Source organism: Protomyctophum bolini, assembly GCF_963924005.1.
Source record: "Protomyctophum bolini genome assembly, chromosome: 5".
Lineage (NCBI taxonomy): Eukaryota > Metazoa > Chordata > Actinopteri > Myctophiformes > Myctophidae > Protomyctophum > Protomyctophum bolini.
The window spans coordinates 6,605,480-6,625,458 of record NC_137866.1 but is presented as its reverse complement, the minus strand read 5'-3'; the positions used below and the strand labels follow the sequence as shown (position 1 = coordinate 6,625,458).

At 41.3% G+C, this 19,979-nt stretch overlaps 3 protein-coding genes across 3 annotated transcripts; 2 read left to right on the top strand and 1 right to left on the bottom strand.

The window, feature by feature from the left end:
* Positions 1-3,302: 3,302 nt before the first annotated feature.
* Positions 3,303-10,524, top strand: emd (emerin). The gene is made up of 7 exons (XM_080762744.1): positions 3,303-3,506; positions 3,979-4,057; positions 4,250-4,345; positions 9,396-9,430; positions 9,512-9,537; positions 9,697-9,756; positions 9,918-10,524. Exons 2-7 carry the CDS (start codon positions 3,979-3,981, stop codon positions 10,111-10,113), a joined length of 492 nt encoding a protein of 163 aa, XP_080618870.1. The 5' UTR covers positions 3,303-3,506; the 3' UTR covers positions 10,114-10,524.
* Positions 10,525-10,616: 92 nt separating this feature from the next.
* On the bottom strand, positions 10,617-16,724 carry LOC308314931 (ninjurin-2). The gene is made up of 5 exons (XM_080762743.1): positions 16,508-16,724; positions 13,202-13,439; positions 12,962-13,097; positions 11,633-11,713; positions 10,617-11,380 (listed from the first exon to the last, which is right to left on the bottom strand). The coding sequence occupies exons 1-4, from the start codon at positions 16,574-16,576 to the stop codon at positions 11,644-11,646; spliced, it is 513 nt and encodes a 170-aa protein (XP_080618869.1). The 5' UTR covers positions 16,577-16,724; the 3' UTR covers positions 10,617-11,380; positions 11,633-11,643.
* A 310-nt stretch (positions 16,725-17,034) lies between these two features.
* LOC308316167 (large ribosomal subunit protein mL49-like) lies at positions 17,035-18,453 on the top strand. The gene is made up of 2 exons (XM_080764603.1): positions 17,035-18,338; positions 18,392-18,453. Exon 1 carries the CDS (start codon positions 17,039-17,041, stop codon positions 17,573-17,575), a length of 537 nt encoding a protein of 178 aa, XP_080620729.1. The 5' UTR covers positions 17,035-17,038; the 3' UTR covers positions 17,576-18,338; positions 18,392-18,453.
* Positions 18,454-19,979: the final 1,526 nt, after the last annotated feature.

Here is a 19,979-nt window from a genome sequence, read left to right as displayed (position 1 = left end):
TTAGCTCTGGTCCATAATGGTAGACTAGAGCTATTGACCATGAGCTAGGCCTACATGTACTGCAGGAGAATAGGTACATGGTACAAAACATTGGTACTACAGGAGCACACAAATGCAACTCCTACACAATTGTAGATTACTGTAGCCAACGCCCTTCCTGGAATACTCCATGTACCAGTCATACTGTATGCCCGTATTAGGCCTTATGGCCATACTATTCCTCCAGAGGCCGCTGCAGTAAAGGAAAACCTATGGAAAGACTTGCATAATAAAACTCAGGCTCCCCAAGTGTATTGCAAAGTTTGAGCACCAGCCAGTTTACCAGATTAAAAAATATATAATGGTTTTAAGAGCAAAATATAGGTGTACAATATGACGTTTAATTAATTGAGACTTGTTTGTCTGGTAAGGCTGTCCCCAAACATTCAAGGTTTGAATGTTCACTCGTTAGGGTTGGCACTCGAATCTTAATGAATGCATTTGAACCATTCGGTTTTTTTCCCCCCTTTTTTATTAACTTGAAAATATATCTCGGCGAGAATGTGATATATGTTAAAAAGTAAGTTTCTCGTGCATTCCTGTCAGAAGTTATGTCTATCTCCTTGTTGTGCTGTCCCAGGTGTCTCTCTCCAAAATCCCCTGTGCACATTAATTTGGTGATGGGCCTGCAGCCAATCAGCCAATCAGCAACAAACACACACACACACACACACACACACACACACACACACACACACACACACACACACCAGCATGGCACAATTTCAGAAAAAGGTTAGTTCTCTCTCTCTCTCTCTCTTTCTCTCTCTCTCTCGCTGCGCTGTTGCGTCTGTGTGTGTGTGTGTGTGTGTGTGTGTGTGTGTGTGTGTGTGTGTGTGTGCACGCGCGTGTGTGTGTGACACACTGATTTATTGAATATTCTGACTTTCAATTCAAATGTACATACATTTAGTTTTGATTGTATTGTTGCTTTTTGCCTTGGCAATGTAAATGTAACCCAGCCAACATGGCAACCCGCAAATGGCAACCCATGTCAACTGTCAATCAAGGCAGTATAAAGGTGACATCAGTTCCTACACTCCCCACTCCCACTCCCACCTATGCAAGATGGCCGAAATGTTTGACAGCAGCATGGCAGCAGGTCCCTGTCCACTGTGACAACCTTACTCTTCGGTGAGTCATATAGGCTTGGTGTCTTAACTTGGATCAACTGGTTGACTGTTTGTTTATTTTGAAAGCATTTGATTTATGATTTATGTTTGAACTTTTGGTTTAATAATTAATATTGATGTATTCTATTATAATATATAATTATATATATTATAAAATATGGGTTGTGGGGGCTGACAAGGCTATACAGCCACATGTGTTTCTAATGTGATGTAGGCCTACATAACACTAATGACACTTATTTTTTCTCTTCATGTAATTCCAGAATATGAAGAGTCACTGCACCAGTGGTGTAGGAGGCAGCACCAAGCCCTGGACCCTGAGACGAGCCATGTCCGTGGGCCCCACAGCCCCACCAATTTAGGCTTCCGAGGACCCCCACCCTGGAGCCCATGTGAAGTGTCCCAGACCGATGCCCCCCTCCCTGCACAAGACATTGAGGTAGGAACTGTACGCTATAGCTGCTGCTGGGAAGAGCTGCTTGCTGCACAGTGAGTACAAACCTTGTTTATTGTCCTTTGCTGTCGCTGGTGTGGTTCTGCAGGGTAGCCTACTGATGGTGGTGCTCTCGTTTGCGTTTGCGTTCCGGCTTCCTGCGGTTGCGTCGTGTCGGGCTGCCTGCTGTTGCACTCGTTTGCGTTGCGTATTTTGCGTCGACTGCCACAATTTCGGCCGGTTCTGTCATTTCACCTAACTTGTGGACACTGCCTGTCATCTGCAGAAGAACGTGATGGTTCACGTAACTGGGTAAGTATCTGTTTTTGTATTCTTTGCTGCTGGTAGGGTACGGTAGGGTAGGGCTCCTACAAGGGTAGGTTTTTGCGTTGCGTCGCAAACAAAGCACTTTGGCACAGGCATGGAGCTCCTGGTTTACTGGGATGGGGTTCGATTCCCTGCTGCGCCCTATGCTGATTACATTTAATCTGTTAAACGGGCATCCTTTTGCACAATAGCAATAAACATAGCAACCTTTATTTTTTCTCTTCTTTAGAAACATTTTCTTACACGATTTTAAACACTCAATTAAAATTCTCAATTAGACTCAATTATATTAGCATAATATTTTTACGACTGTAGAATAATGTACAGGATGTAATTTGCATACAGATGTGAGTGGACTTAATTTAACTAAACTTTTTTTACATACATTTAAATTTAAAAGATCTTCTCTCACGCACAGTGATCACCCTCTGCCTCTGCTGTGCCAATGTTGACACCCGTGCCTAAGGTTAATTTGCCCCCGCCCTAAAGGACAGTGTAGCTGGGTATTTTGTAATATTCTATTTAGCTTTTTCTGAAAATGCATATGGTAAAGGTAAATTGTATTGTTTTGGGCAACAAACTGTATATTTTGGTATTTGTATATGGTAAATGCATGGTGAGATAGTGCCATCTACTGTGCTCTGTATTTGTGGTCTGCTTGTCTGCAGGTTGAATTAGGCTCACCTGCTCTAATCACCTCATTTCAATAACTTGTTGGGTTTTGGGCATGTTTGGGCAGAACAAACGGCAGAGTTGAGGAGCTCTTTCATCTAGAGTCTCCACAAAAGATTAAAAAAAAGAACAAGAACTTAACTGAGCTCCTAAAAGTCTGTGCAGAAGGCGCATAGGCCTACGGTATGTTCCCAGTTGTTTTGTTTGGTGTCTGTAAAAGTTATATTGCCATTGTATCGTGTATTTGTTTGTGTTTGTGACATGTGGACATTTCATTGTGTTGTATTATAATACGGGACATCATGATTGACTGACAACAAGGACATTCATATTTCATTGTGTTTAAAAGAATATTGTTATACAGATTTCTTTGCAGTTTTTCCACGTTGTCGCTTGGGATAAATAAAAAGCCCTCTCGATATCAGTTGGGACGTTGTCTTATTTCTGCACCAGATGAAGATGGTTTAGGTTTAGGAGCAGTTACAGACAGTGCATTGCTCATATTCGTAATTCGTATCGTTGATCCGATTCGTTCTGAAGTCCACTGGGCGTGGTGGTGACGACCTGAGTAATTATAGTAGGAGAGTGGCGACACGTGACTAGCGTTGACTCTCATTGTAACAATGGAATGCGGATGTGCTCGTTCTATCTCTATGGGATAGTTCAAGCCATAGGAGCAATGTTTGGAACTATAGCCCATAGGCACCCCGCCGCTTTGCGGCGAGATCAAAGCTTGTCGCTACTCTACACTCTGGTGACGACCAAGGTGGGTCATCCAGATGTGGTCAGGCGTCACGCCCCCTTTCCACTACTGTCGCTGCTGGTTGTGTGTGTGTGTGTGTGTGTGTGCAGAACCTCGCCAAGCATCTGAGCCACATTGTTAACGTTTCCTGATTTCGAAGGTAAGTGAAACCCGTTTTTTTTCACCAGAAACGTACTTGACTATGAGTATGAACCTCTGATTAAATATGTCGCGCTGCGTACGTACTACAGTAGATCTAGTATAGTAGCCTACCTACAGTACTACTATTTGCTTAAGCAGCAGCAGTAGGACCAGACGTATTTGAACAGTTGCTAACGTCTCCCATATAGAAAGTTTTGTTCTCATTTATCCGCTCCTGAGTCCTGAGTCTGAGTTGAATTCCTACTGCAATGCTTTTCGCTCAATGTGTTCTTCCGTCACTTTCAATGAATACTTTAAGGACCTAGTTTGAGAGCAGAGCTCTGAGGAATTCCATCGTAGTTTTAGCTGCTTTTATGATGGCAGGCAGCCAAGTAAAGCCAGGCGGGTGGGTGCAGTTATGTCTCCTCCCCTTTCTTCTCCATGGGATTACTTTTGAACTGTTCTGCTCTCTCTCTCTCTGGGTTTTATAGATGTCTTTGAGTGACAAAAGTGATCAAGAGATCAGCAACTTGCTGACTGAGTATGGCATCAAACATGGACCCATAGTTGGTATGAGTAACACACACTTAGTTAGTACTCTCATAACAAATAAACAAATTATTTTTTGTTTCCACGTTCCATCTAAAATGCAATGCTAATAATAGGCCTACACTAGAGAATATTGATAAGACAGTTCCATGTATCGATGATACATAGCATATACATGAAGTGTCAAGAGAATGTGATTTGTGTGTTGTTTAGCTTCAACTCGAAGGCTGTATGAGAAGAAGCTGAATGAAGTGATGGCCAAAGGCTCTTCTCAACACTCCCCTGACAAAACCTACTACAGAGAGGAAGGTACCATAGGACACAAGTTCTCAATTGTGTGTGTGTGTGTGTGTGTGTGTGTGTGTGTGTGTGTTGGGGGGGGGGGGGTGCTCCTCAGGGAACTTAACTTCCATAGCTAATTATGCCCTATACTTAATTATACGCCAAATAGAATAGCGAAAAATAGCCCATCTACACACTAAAGGAGTAATGGTCCTTGCAGACTGGATGCGTTTTTCTTATAATATTTAGTTTTGACAATATATGTACTGTAACTGTACATGCCCAAAATAGGATGGTTGAAAGTGGTTACCACACGGCCGGCGTCACGGGGGTGCAAAGCACCCTCAGTTGCAAAATGTGCACCCTCAGTTTATGTTCTATGTAAAGTTATGACAATATCAAAAATAACAAAATTATATTCAGAATATTATAATTGTCATAGAGATAACAATAACAGTATCAAAACACTCCGTTTTACCCAGTAATATTATATAGCCACATCCAGCCTATCAATTGCTCGTTGTCGTTGCAGCGCAGCTCCAGTCTAATTCCCCAATTTACAATTACCTGCCTGCGCAGGCAGTAGCCTGTTATTCAGCAGTGGCACCGTGACCACGGACAGTTTAGTGATTTTAATTTTCACCCTTTCACCTCGTCCTGACTCCTGTTGTGTTTTGTTGTGGAAAGTAAAAGCGTGCGAAACAAATTAAAACAAAGTGATTCAAAGACCGAAGATCTGCCCTCTCCTGGCTCTAGCTGTGGAAGAACTCCACCTCGGTAAGCCTAAACTAAGCTTGCCATCACACCACACACCCACCGCCGGTTGATTTGGGGACAGAGAAGCCAGGAGCTACAATCCTACCCAACTCGAATATTTTTCAATAAAACAGCTAATTTAGCATTAGCTGGTTTGGGAGGCTGGTGCTGCCTTTTGCTTTCCATGTCGGACATTTCCTAATTATTGGTAGGCTGCAATCTACGACTGGTTCAGTTGGAATTTAGCTGGCATATTTTGTTCTGCTGGTTTTATTTGTCATGTCTGTCTGAAACAGGCTATTTTAGGCTATGCTATAGGCTTAATTCTTTTTCACTATTCTATTTTTTGTATCATTGTAGCAGTAGCAACAGAATGGTGAACTTGGTGAAGGAATGGCTGTCTTTTTGAACGAGCGAGATGTTTGCGCCTCGATCTCTCTCTCTCTCTCTCTCTCTCTCTCTCCCCCCCCCCCCCCCACTAGCTGCTGAGCTGCGCGAGTCAGCGCCACCATGGCCACATTGACAGATGTATAATCTTGAACTTATGTTGGTTTAGAAAATGTTGTCCTGGGTCCTGGCTCACTGGCTGGGCTGCAGTTCAGGCGATCCGTTTATTACAGTGCCGGCCCTAACAATTTGGTGCCCTAGGCAGGATTTTTGGTGTCCCCCGGGGTGGGGGGCCAATTTGGTGCCCTAGGCAGGATTTTTGGTGTCCCCCGGGGTGGGGGGCACCGAACACATGAACTGACATGGGGGGGTGTCAGTTCAGTCAGAGGGTGTGTTGTGATGCCCCAAACTTAGATTTGTCAAAACTTAAAATTTTGAAGGAGCTTTTTCAATTAATGATATAAAAATATGTATATATGAGTTAAAAAAAGAATGCATGGTTGGTCATGGCACCTAGGCAACTGCCTGTTCTGCCTATTCTTGCACAGTGCTTTATGCTTTAGAAAATGTGTCCGACCTGGCTGTGGCTGCAGTTCAGACAATTTATTTTTATTGATTGATTGAATACTTTATAACAGATTGCATGCAGTAGCATGCATGTAGGTTACACTTAATTCAATAAATGCTGCTGCGGCTGCAGTAGAAACAGACGGAAACTCAGGTTTTTGATTGATTGATTGAATACTGTATAAAGAGTTTGCAGATTGTAGCTATACCACACTTAAATTAAATAAATGCTGCCTATTTAACAGCAGTAAATATTTCAGCATTCAGCTATGCATTGTTAAATCATTCAACATGGCAACAGGCTGATACAAGTTTTACTAAATGTGCAGTGCAGGGCTGCGGTCACAGACAAGCCATTCTTATTCTGTAACAACCGTCCTACACTTCTCCAAACCCCTACAGTCCACAGCGCCTTCTGGAGGCACTTGTACAGTTATCACCCCGTTTGATTTAACAACGCTATAGTTGTATGTTGAAATAAAATAACACTATTTCCTGTGCACCCTAAGAATTTTCATCTGCACCCTTAGTCATTTCATCCTGCAGCCGGCCCTGGGTTACCATCAGACATTACATCATTTTGTGTAACTAGTATTTTAGGGGAATTCTCTCAGACAATATTTACACTATAATTAATATATGAGGTGTTTCAAATGCTATTCAGAGTAATGCACCAGCATCACCAGGATAAATATCTTATCAAAAGATCAAAATATTAACGGCAAAATATCTGTTCTGTGATAAATAAATAAATGAAAGCTATCTTCGTGTTCCATACCTCATTAACATACACTGAATATGTAATAATAGCCTCAGAGACTGAGTCTTGCACTGATTGATTGATTTAAATATTTATAATGTATAATGACATTTTGCAGAATTACAGTACATTTCAAGCACAAACTCAATACAAAGACTGTTAACTGTGAGTGGATTAAGACCCAATTAAGCATTACACTTGTTTACAAGAGGGTCCACCTTGTTCAATTCATCAAAACATTTAGAGACGTACAAATAGACACTTCTATAATATATAGTTAAAGAACAGAACAGGAATTCATCATAAAGGAGGTAAAAAGGGAAAAGAAACATATACAGTGAGGGGGAAAAAAGGGTGGGCGGAAGTGGTAAAGTAAGCTAATTCTGAACTCTACTGCACAATACTGTTATTGTTGCTCTTATACAGTATTGTTATTATTCTAACAGTGTCATGCTCATTATTGATGTATATCTTCCTGGGCTGCCATCCAACATCAATATTACAAACAACAGAAGATACAGTCATGCAAAATTAAATGATAAGACAAATTGGAATGACAGCGCTGTAACTGATACTTACCAACCTCTGGAATGGGTCCTTTCTTTGTCACTCATGCCATCTAGTGTTCGTGTTCTGGGTTAAATTACTCAGGCCCCCCTTTTCCACCAAAAAAAACTTGTATTAAATATACGAAATCAACCGTTATCAGGACGTTGGAATATGGACAATATTGCCATACTGGCATACTAGACATTGTGGTGTTTGGCTGTATCCCCCCCGGACTGCACGCATGCAGGGTGGTGGTGCAGACTCCCCCTGCTGAACGTGTAATTTCCAACTCTATTGTCGGCGCATGGAAACTAGGGGCTACTAATATATACTATTCTCTGCCTATCGGACGGGATGTAACTCGGACGGCGCTGAGTCGGGTCTGGTGGCCGTCGCAACGCTCGGCACGGCGACTCGCTCGGCGGTGCCTCACGTGGCTCAAGGCCACCAGACACGGTGCCCCTCCGTCATTGACATCGTTGACACAAAAAGCAAACGCTCCCATAGTGTCTCTTCCGGATTTCCCAGTATGTTCATTATCACATACTTACTGGGGGTATTTCTAAGGTGCTGATTACGAACATTTTCTTGCTTATCGGGTGATAACAGTTGAATGGGTTGCAGGTTCAGAACTGGTTTTGTTCCAGATTCTTGGAACCGTGGTCCTTTCAGGGAAATGGTGGCCATTTTTTGGTTCCAGTTCCGAGGAAAAGAGGAACTGAACCGGTTCAACCCCGGTGGACAAGGGGCCTGAGGGAGAGGAAAATGTCTTCGACTTTTATTCGGCTCTAAAATAGGAGTATGAATCGCGCCTAATAGGGAAGTGACACTGACAGTTACAAACCGCATAACCTGAATCAAGTTTTGAAACAAGACAAACATACGACAAAGACATCAAAATGGCATGGTCACCCCTCCAAAACACAACAGACGTGGCAGTGCACCCACACATGGTTCCTCATAATAAATATACTGAACAACCCGTTACCCAACTGCGTCGAAGATCATGTGTAGCATGCTCAGATTCAGGTTTAAACTCATTCAATCTGGAATAGCTTGGAACTGTAAGTTATTTATGTGTCCTCAAATTTGGATACAGAGCTCTATTTTTTTCTAATTTAATAAAGTGGAGTACATCTCTAATCCAGTGAAGATGGGTTGGGGGAGCAGAGGACTTCCATTTCATCAGAATTAGACGCCTAGCTAAGAGTGGTAAAGGCCACCAAATTGTATTTTGGCAGTAATAGAGTAGGGGGAGAAATTCCAAAAATAGCCGTCATTACATTTGGTTCAAATGGTATGGCAACACTCCTTGACATGGTGTCAAAGAGCTCAGTCCAATATCTACGTAAAGAAGGGCACGACCAAAACATATGTATATACGTGGCAGGAGCCAAGCGACATGCCTTGCACAATGGAAGAAGAGACGTAAAATATCTTCCCAATCATCATCCGAGATTTCTTCTCCCAAATCCTCTTCCTACTTGTTCTTAATATTTTGTATTGAAGTAGGCCACAAAGAGAAGATACAATTGTAAATAATATATATTAGGCCCTTCGTGCTCGACAATGGCGTTAAAAAGGAATCAACCTCTGTGGCCTCTGGAAGGTTTGGAAATACAGGGTTATAAAAGATTCTTAATACACAATGTTCTCCTTGTAACAATGGTACTATAACCAAAAGGAAAAAACGAAAGCTTCGGGTGGCTTACACAGTTTTATTTATTGATTTCAGTTCTATCTATGTAGCCTACAGTAAAAACAACAAAAAACGTCTGTTCCCGGCTTGAAAGGTGTAACAATGTATAGGTGTTCCAGGTCTAAATGGGTTAATAATTGCATTAATTGCCAGATGATTCATTTCACTGAGCACCTTTTTTCTTTCAGAAATGTTTTATTAGGAACAAAAAAGTACAAAATGTATATATGTTGCACAATGTACATTCTTATTTTTTTATACGTACAACAAAATCCAAAGAAAGGAAAAGACAGAAAAAGACATGTTTGGCTATATTATACAATAGTATATGATTTGTGATGTTTTCTTTTCTGTTACAGAAGAGGAGGTAACCTATGTTACATATCACAATCCAGTAAGTTCCGTGTGCTATTATTTTTTACACTATTTGTATTATTCCCTATCTGTTTAAATAATGTCAATGTTATTTCAATAGGTTAAACATGAAGCCTACGGGGACATGTGAGTACATCATTTACACTCTCACTCACACACACACACACACACACACACACACACACACACACACACACACACACCTCAAATATGCCATGTTTGTGGTCAACCATAGACCCCCTAGACCTGCAAATGTAATGTACAAAGTCTTGTTCTTTCCACCAGGTTAAGGCGAAGAGGAAGCTTTGAGCAGGTCAAAGATGAGGAGTCGGACCAGGACACAGAGTGAGTATAGTGAGTTTGTGTGTGCGTGCGTCCGTGCACCGTGCAGCGTCACGTGTGTGTGTGTGTGTGTGTGTGTGTGTGTGTGTGTGTGTGTGTGTGTGTGAATATACATTTGTATTGTATTTGAAAATGAAAAGATAAATCTTTCATGTTTCCTGCAGGCCCCCGGTCCAGAGCACCAGTGCAACCAGTGTCGGCACAGTACAAGCTAGACAGCCGATCAAAAAGTCCGGAGGAGGGTGCATGTCCTCAGTAATGAAGCTGCTGCTTTTTGCGCTGGTAGCCGTGTTCCTCTACTATGTCTACTGCAGCATGGAGAACAATGCAGAGAATCCTTTCACTGAAATAGGGATGTGATGTTTGTGATTCATGATTCTTGCTTTTTTCCCCCCCACATTTTGGGCACTATCGGCTAGAATAGAATCATTGCATTTCATGGGATTTAAAAATGGTTACTTTGTTGCATGGACCCTATTGCACTAAGATGCATACCGGTATGCATTTTTCCACATTTTCTCTCATTTTAAAAGCTTTTACAGTATGCATTTTATGTTTCTTTTCAAATTTTAAATAAATGTGATTAGATGTCTTTTGTAGAGAATTCAATATAATATGCTTTATTAGCATGATTTAGGACTGTTGTGAACTGTAGCCTAATGAGCATATTTTACTATTGTTGCCCAGAATGCCCACACAATATATGTTCTTTCTAAACCCAAGATTTTGGTTTTGTCTTCATGGTGAATGTTATTAAATGTTACGAAAGTCCAGTTTCCAGTATAGAGTATGTTGGGAATACAACTTCAATATTCAAGCACAACGTTATTGTCACATCACTGGTTTAGGTATAAAGGAGTTGATGGAATTATTTTTTTATTGAATAAGGGTAAAAAATATACAATATACAAGTATAAAGGTTACAAAATGTTTTACAAAAAAGTATAAAAGGTAAATAATATAGAAGACAAGTCACAAGAATGGTACATGATCAAATACACTGTTATGCCGTCTTTAGCTAAATATCAAAAAAATAAGTGTAAGGATGTATCTACAGTCAGATATACTGTCCATAAGGTGTGAGTGTGATGTGTTCCATACAGATAACATACAGTACAAAGCAGCTATACATTCAAAGGATTAAAAAATAAATAAATAGTACATAAAATGTGCAAATTATGCTCAGTCAATAGTTTTTTTTTTAGAAAACATGTTCTGAGACACCAGCATACATGCAGTAAGTAAATAGTTTGTCATACTCACACACACACACACACACACACAAAACTCTGTTGTAGAAGGGTAGGTCATGAGTCAAGAATATACAGTTAATATTCAGGTGAAAAACTAAATTAGTTTGTATGTACTCAGTGGCGATATCTGTAGGCTATATGAGCAGGCCCACTTCCCGTAAAAGTTATCAGCACAGGGACAAATAAAGTAGTTAAGTACCGGTTACATGACAGTTCCATTCAGATCAAAATGTGTTATCCAGAGATTTAAAAGAAACATTTGAAGTTACCAAATTAAGAAGGGTTTATTACTTGCTTTATAGCAGACAATGAGTAATGTCCCTCAGGATGAGAAAATAAATCCTTAATTTTGATAGATTGCTTAAACGATTTAACCCATTCTGACCGGGCACCCATTTTGGTGTTGGCATCATGTTATGCTTTAGCTATTGAAAAATAGCAGACCTACAAGCTCATATCGCGCCACCGAGTGGCGCGATACGAGCTTGTAGGTCTGCTATTTTAGAAAAATCGAAGAACGACTGACATTTTTAGAATCTGATCTCGGGTCAGAATGGGTTAATCAGACCAGTGTGTGTCCAGTGGAAACCTTCGTATGAATCTGATCTCAGGTCAGAATGGGTTAAGAACCACTATATTAGATGCCTGTTGTCAAGTTCTGGTCAATTGTCTGGAAGTGTGGTTGTGGTAGTGACATCACTGCTGACCTGGGAAGGATCAAAAGATTATGATTAAGAGTAGTTGACAAAGGTAATATTGATCATCTTTGTTTGTGTTGTGTATACATATGGACAAATAGAAGACTGATGTTTTCTGTATTTATTTGCATTTAAAATACCTATATACTGCGTTGATTTTGTTCCGTTTTCTGTACAAACACATTGTTGTTGATTAATTTGTAGCCTTACAGTAAAGTTTATTAATATAGTTACATTTAGTTTATTGCTTATTTATATAGAATTAAATCAAGCTAAACGAATAATAAAAAAGCTGCATATCCTGATACTGGGCCATGCACTATATCGCACCTAGCCCTGATCCATAGTTCTAATGCGTTTAATTTAGAGCTATGTTACTCTCAACTTCCGCCGCTCGCATGAATGCAGACCAGCCTCTCCTCTTTAGCGTAAATAAAAAGAAAGATTTTGCTACTCACCAAAACAAAGGTGGGTTGTGTCATTAGAAAGCCTACTTTCCTTAGTGGACGCACTCTGAGCCCCCCACCACACGTATAAACTGTACTTTTTGGCCAAAAGGGGATTTTGTTTCCACCGGAAAATAAATACTTTTAGTTACTCCACTGCGCCTTCTACCGATATTGCCCAGAGAATTGCCTCATAGAGAATATTTTTCCTCCGGTGAAAGAAAATCCCTTTTTGGCCAAAAAGTACCGTTTATACGTGTGGTGGGGTGGGGGGCTCAGAGTGCGTCCAGCCGTCCACTAAGGAAAGTAGGCTTTCTAATGACACAACCCGCCTTTGTTTTGGTGAGTAGCAAAAACGTTCTTTTTATTTACGCTAAAGAGGAGAGGCTGGTCTGCATTCATGCGAGCGGCGGAAGTTGAGAGTAGCATAGCTCTAAATGAAACGCATTAGAGCTATGGACCAGATCTATTTCGCACCGTGAGTTAAATTCCTATACCATGACAGCATACCTGACATTCATCCTACCTATTCCTCCCACAGAATTGTTCAGTGACGCCCCACCCCAGCCTGTAGGGCAGTGACAAATAATTATCACCATCCCTGCCAAGCTTAATTAAAGCTGTTTTTACTAAACTTTTTTTTATATGCATTGATTAATATCTTTATTGTGTGCGTTAAAACACCTACTTGTTGTTTAGTTATGTGATGTTTAAGTCTAGATTACTGGGGTTAGAGTCCCCTGGTGTTCCCATAACTATTCCAGTAATACCTCACCCTGAGTTTTGATTCGAATTTTTTTGTTGTGCCTACCCAAGTATACGTCCATCGAATCCAAGTGCTGTGATGAAGATGTTGATGAGGACCGTGAAGAACACAAACACCGTTGCAGCATTGTTCATGCTGTTCAGCTTGGCTTGCTTCCTCACATCGTTTAGGTCATACTTCACTGTGGGGTTGGATGGACAACATGGGGAGAATATGTTATATGTGACAATTCCTTAGAATGTGTTAAGAGAGGGATAAGAGTTAAAAGACTTAAGATGATTATACCAATAAAGACGAGCAGCAGCCCCACCACAACTTGTAAGATGATGGAGATGGACAGCAGGACAATGAGGGGAGTGTAGAAACGGTACTGATCCCCCACGTACAGAACAGTCTTCAGCTGAGAAGAGTTGGCCATCAGCAGCGCTACGTCTAGCATGCTCTGCGCTGCACTCTTCTTAGTGGCGTAATGATTCAGGTTGATGGCCCGGTACACTTTCCCAGATGGGTCCGTGTTCTGTGCCTGTTGAGTTTGGAAGAGGAGAATTTAATTGAAGAAAGTCAAGGCAAGTTTAGCATTTTTCAGGCAATTGAAAGTTAAATAAAAAAAAACTGCTGTAATGTGCTTACTATTTTTGCTAAGCCATGCAGTATAGTGATACAGGTTTTCTTTATTTTTCTATGTGTGTCTTGGATATTTTGGATATTTCATGTAAGTTTTCCTTCTTTAAGTACTCTATCCTGTCTTATTCTAAATAAGGAAAGGAAAAGGAAAGAACCTAAATTAACGTAGGACTCCTCATAGGGTTAGGAATTCTATGAAGGGTACAAAGTGGTTTTTTTGTTGTTAAAACAACAAACACAATTTCAGTGTCCATGAAAGAAAATCACGGAAAAAACAGGTACATGTTGTACAGGAGTCTGCCATTGATTGACACAGGGGTGAAATATGGGTTACAAAATCGTGGGATAAAAAATATATTAAAAAAAGGAGTCTGCCATTGTTGTAACTATACTACTGTATACGTATGTGCTAGTCATGTTTCACTAGGTGTGGTTTCAAAAGCAAAAGGGAGTGGCAGTGCTGGAGCTTGAGAGAGAGAGAGAGAGAGAGAGAGAGAGAGAGAGAGAGAGAGAGAGAGAGAGAGAGAGAGAGAGAGAGAGAGAGAGAGAATGAAATGTACAAGACAGTACATGCCCCCAGATGTTCTCTCTCTGCAACATCCACTGCAAATCGCTCTCACCCAAATGATAGCAACACATTCTCACTCACAATATTTGGTATAAGTGCATCACCAACGCCCTCTATTGTGACGCCAACGATAGCATATCAAATACGTAACATGACTATTAATACTCATACATTTTCTCTTCTATTTGTGTGTGTGTGTGTGTGTGTGTGTGTGTGTGTGTGTGTGTGTGTGTGTGTGTGTGTGTGCGTGCGTGTGTAATTATTATTTTCAGGGAATCTCTGTCTGTCACACAGAAATCTGTCCCACGTCTGACTGGCCTCAAACATGGCGTTTGTCTCATTTGACCCTGAGGTGTGCAGAGTCGAATGGCAATTTGGACGGATCAACTGAACGCTCTCTGAGAACCGAAATCACAAATATCTGTATCTGTCACATTGGTAGGCAACCTTAGGCACCAAGGGTGCCAACATTGACACAGGGGAGGGTGATTGCTTACACACTGGCATAAGTATGAGAGAGAGTTTTTTTGAGTGGTGCAATCACTGCTATAGACAGCTATGTGTGTCCCTGCCTGGGTCTGTCCGGTTTTCACCACCAAGTGTCCCTGTTGCACAGCCTAACACACACACACACACACACACACACACACACACACACACACACACACACACACACACACACACACACACACACACACACTGTATATATGATGATTTATACATTATACCCCCACACAGTTACTCTGTCATTTCTTAACCATTTCGGACAAGGTCACACAGGGTGGCTCGCCAGCACCAGGCAGGCAACTGGGCGCGTTCCAGCACCAGGCAGGCACACTGGGCGCGTTCCAGCACCAGGCAGGCACACTGGGCGCGTTCCAGCACCAGGCAGGCACACTGGGCGCGTTCCAGCACCAGGCAGGCACACTGGGCGCGTTCCAGCACCAGGCAGGCACACTGGGCGCGTTCCAGCACCAGGCAGGCACACTGGGCGCGTTCCTGTGGGTCTGGTAAATGGTAAAATGGTGCATTTATATAGCGCCTTTATCCAAGGCGCTTTACATAGATTTTTGCATCAATTCACCCATTCACATACACCATTTATACACCAATGGCGGCCGAAACCATGCAAGGCACCAACCAGCACATCAGGAGCAATCAGTGTCTTGCTCAAGGACACTTCGACACTAACTCTGTCGCCCCCTGTTACTTCCGGGAACCCCCCGGGGACCCCCACACGGAGTTGCGCCACTCACCTCACACAAGTGTGATTTATTTTCTTTTCAAATTAAATATTCAAAAAAGTTCAATTAAGTCCCCTCACAAATTACATCCTGCCCACAATTCTACATTCATTCAAACTCCTATATACTCTGACTGGGAAGTCTAATGATCATTACCCCTGATACTAATATTTGTAAAGATACATTCTAATTTCTAAATAATAAAGGTTGTTATCTATAGCCTATATATACAATGAAAATGCAATACAATGGAAACCTTTAACATGTTGTTATGGCACACTGACTATCAAGAAATGTAAAACTTGGCACAAAAGGTTGCCGACCTGAAAGCAAGCGCCACCCCCGCCCCACTACTTCATACTCTGGGTAAATTCTTCTTGTGAGTCTTGAGAGAGGGTCAGAGCATACCTATTTACACGCACCTCGACAGTGGGTGCCTTGTGAGAGGGTCACTCACTGTATACGATCATGGTGAATGATTAATGAATGTATGTTAAAAACAAATAAAATGTGTTAATTTTACTCAATAGAATGAAAGATCCTACATTTTTCTGTGTGATATCAAGATAACCTCTTTACACCACAATATGGTGGAGTAGGCTAATGCACTAACATGCTTTTGGAATAGGCCTATATATATTGTTAACTATCCATGTGGTGACCACATGATAGTTTAGTTTGCAGTAGGCCTACTTGCTAGAAGTGGACACAGCATTTTCTGGGATGTGAGCATTCTGCAGGCAAATAATTAATTCTCACATGCAGTCACAGTCAAATGCGAAGTCCTGGAAAGTTTACAAAGAAGCACTTGACTAAGTTGACTGTAGTAAAGCTATTTGAACATGACACTTTGGTGAGAAGCCATATGCGCCACGAATCATCATATCATCCCCAAACCCCTATAAGATCCTAAAAAAAAAACTTTTATATATACATTTATTACCCCATAGACACTGCTAAGCCTATCTAGAATAGACTAGAAGAATACACAATAGAACATTTGGGTAACAAATGTACAATAGTTAATTGGCTTCATAAATCAAAGCAAGTTAATTCTTATATCAGACAGTTAGAGCTATATGGACCAGAGCTAATCAGACAGAGAGGATAGTGTGGTGTAACAATAATGTCGTGCACGACTCTAGGCTATCTTACCTCTACGTCACCTGTTTTGTTCAGTGCAATTGCCTCTCCATTGTTAATTGAACTCATCTCGCCCGGCATTATCTTCTCGATTAAGCCCGATTTTCTATTAAATTGTGTAAAATGTCTTCAGCGATAGTCCAAATGTTCTCTTCTCTGGATAAAAACGCAATGAAAGTTAACGTAGACCGCCTATAGTTACTCACTTATTGCGACTGTACAATATGGTACACTAACACTATACTCCAACCGGACTGTCAAGTTACCTATCTCTCTCTCTCCTCCCCCTCTCTCTCCCCTCCCTCTCTCTCACACGCACACACGCACACACACACACACACACACACACACACACACACACACACACACACACACACACACACACACACACACACACACACACACAAGTGAGTGTACTGTAAATCAAGACACATAATGTAATGAATCTGGCCTATAGGGGGCAGACACGTCGTACAGAAACTGCTTTTCAAAAAAGAAAAGAAGAAAACCCCATGTTTCTTCCTCTTCCGCCAGGTGGAAAACATGTCGGCTCGCTGCTACACAATCACAATGTTACACAGGACGGTCATAAATGCGTTCAAGCTGCACAGCCGGACTCCGGGAAGACCCGCTATCCTGTTACGACCACTGGGTTCATCATCTAGTGCCGAAAGCAAGACGAACCGTGTGCAGATAGAGGAGTCCACAGATGAGTATACATTTGTGGAACGACTGATCCCACGATCACGGGTCCCCGCTCCGCCTAAACACGACGGTCCTTCCCCGTCAGGCTGGGTCCCTCCGTCCGAGTCACCTCCGGACCTGCCGTACATGGTCCGCCGTTCTCGGATGCACAACGTTCCCGTCTACACCGACGTCACCAACGGCAGCCGCAAGACGACCCTCGTGCGAAAAGTGGAAGGGGACATATGGGCGCTGGAGAAGGACGTCAAGGAATACCTAAAAGAAGTCACCGGCAAAGATTTGCCGACACAAGTCAACGAGGTGACCATGACGATTCGTGTCAAGGGCCATTTCGATTCAGAGTTGAAGGCCTGGTTATCGAAAAAGGGATTTTGATGATTTGTGGAAGAACTGAACTGGTCCAGTTGTACGGTTCACCTGAGTCCTGACGGTGACAACCGTGACATATTGTGTTCCCCATGGTGAAGAACCAGGCAACTAAAACTGTATTGATCTTTTGGTGATCGTGGATATTATGATGACTCTGAGCCAGGTTCAATGGGTTAGCTGTCACTGTATCACTAACCTCGGTAGCCAGGCGTTTGTACTGTATCATGGACAAAAACGTTTCCTTATATTGAGGGACGTGTGATGCCACCATAAGGTACCATGTCCAATATATGTTAAAATCTGCCCTGCTGCAACTGTATATTGATATAGTGTTTAAAATTAAAGGCACAATTCTAAAGACTTGCTTTGTTTGTTATTACACTGTGAAAGTGTCATATGTATTCATGGCCTGTAATACAAGTCCTACAACGTTGAACCTGACATCGTGAACCCTGTTTTACTTTGCATCTGCAGTGCTAATGCCAATTCTGTCATGTTGATTGTTGCTGCAATGTCGAGTGTGAGATTAATCAGTGATATAATAATTAAATAGCCTATCAGTAAGTTACATTGGTGATGTTGTTGGTTATGATAACTTGACACTCATGTCAGTTTGTGGGAAGATGTGGTGATTCAAAGAGTTGCCAATGAAGGAAGGTAACATATTTTAGAATTGTAATTTCTAAACAAATATGGTCTCACTCTCAGCATCCATAAAAACATTTGTTCTTTTCAGGCAGTTGCAAATCTGTTATTTAAAATGTGTCAAGTATTCTGAAGAATGTGCCCAAGAGCATTATAGGCTGCCAATATACCTTAGAGCAGGGGTGGGCAACTTTGACAATGAAGAGGGCCACTATATTTCCACACTCACTGCAGAGGGCCACATTGCATATGTTGTAGCAAAAATAGCAGATCTACAAGCTCGTTTTGAGCTTGTAGATAGTCTATTTTTTTTGCTATATTTGAATTGAAACCCTGAATTATTTATTTTTAATTGCAATCCTGAAAAGTACAAATTGTATTTAATTTCAAATACCTTTAATTATAGTTATGTATTATAATATATCAGTATTTGGAGTACATTAACCGGAAGGGCCGCAGCGGCATTAAGTGAAGGTTGGGGCCGCATGTGGCCCCCACCTTGTATGCCTTTAGAGTATATACGTGGACCTCATTTGCAATCTTTTTTTTTTTTCTTCAATCATATGACAAAGTATAAATTAGGATTAAAGTTACAGTACATGTTAATTAAGTGGTTCATTCTGGCCCACATTTTGCAGCTGAAGCTTTTTAGACGCGAGGTCAATTAAGAAATACATTCTGCACTAAACGACAACAAATTGAAAATGAATGGTGTAATTTAGATGCCACCAGTTCAATGGCCATAAGAACTGGTGTGTAAACAGTCTATGGTAGTGACTAGTGGTCATCACAGGTGGTACTGGTGACCTGAGAAGTTGAATAGATTTTACAGCACAGGGATCGTTTTAAAAGCCTTACTTAGCTTTTAGTGTAGTAGAAAACCCAATGAAAGCACATTAAATGTTTTTGATGTCGCTTACTATAAGTCTCTCTAGATGAATGCCCTGCCCAACACAAGCATTGATATTTTATTAAATGTAGTAGTAAATTATTTGGTTAAAACAAAGATTTGTATTGACAAGTTAAAGCACTATATTCTGATAGCAGACATTGCTATTATAATTGTTCAGTAATATTTAATAAACAAAATACATTTTCAGGGGGGTTTGCCAATTTCATCCAAACAGGAGGGAGTACCATTAATCAGCTTCAATTTTACAGTGTTCATTTCAATGTTGTCTGCTCATTTCTTTATCATCACTTCCAATTATGCTTGTTTATCATGTATGAGGTCTCTCCAGATTACGTCTTGTATCCCGACAGTGCGGTTTACTACAGCACTGTAGAGAAAGGAAGCCGTTACTGAACATTCTACAATTACTGAACACAAAAAACACTTACTCTACACTTAACTTTAGATTTATTTTGCAGCACACCTACCTACGTGCAAACTCTGCACAGAAAGGCCACCCCTGCCAGGGTTTGAAGTTGAACCCTAGTCCATACTGTGAGGCATCCTTGCTCTCCACTGGTCTCCATAATCCGATGAGGAATGGCATGAATTAAATCATTCATCCAGTCTGCGTGTGAAATAGATATCGCTGGTTCTCAATGTTGGGTCAAGGACCACCCGAAAACTCCAAATGGACTCTCACAGGTCTGTAACCCAGATAGTATACACTATACAATACTGTATGGAAGCAATTGGACCCATTTCACTGAGGATTTACACAGTATAGATTGTGGTTTCAGTATAGTTTAGTGGTTCAGTTGACCCTTTTGTCATGGATTCATGGATATTTTTTAACATTCCTAAGCCAATACT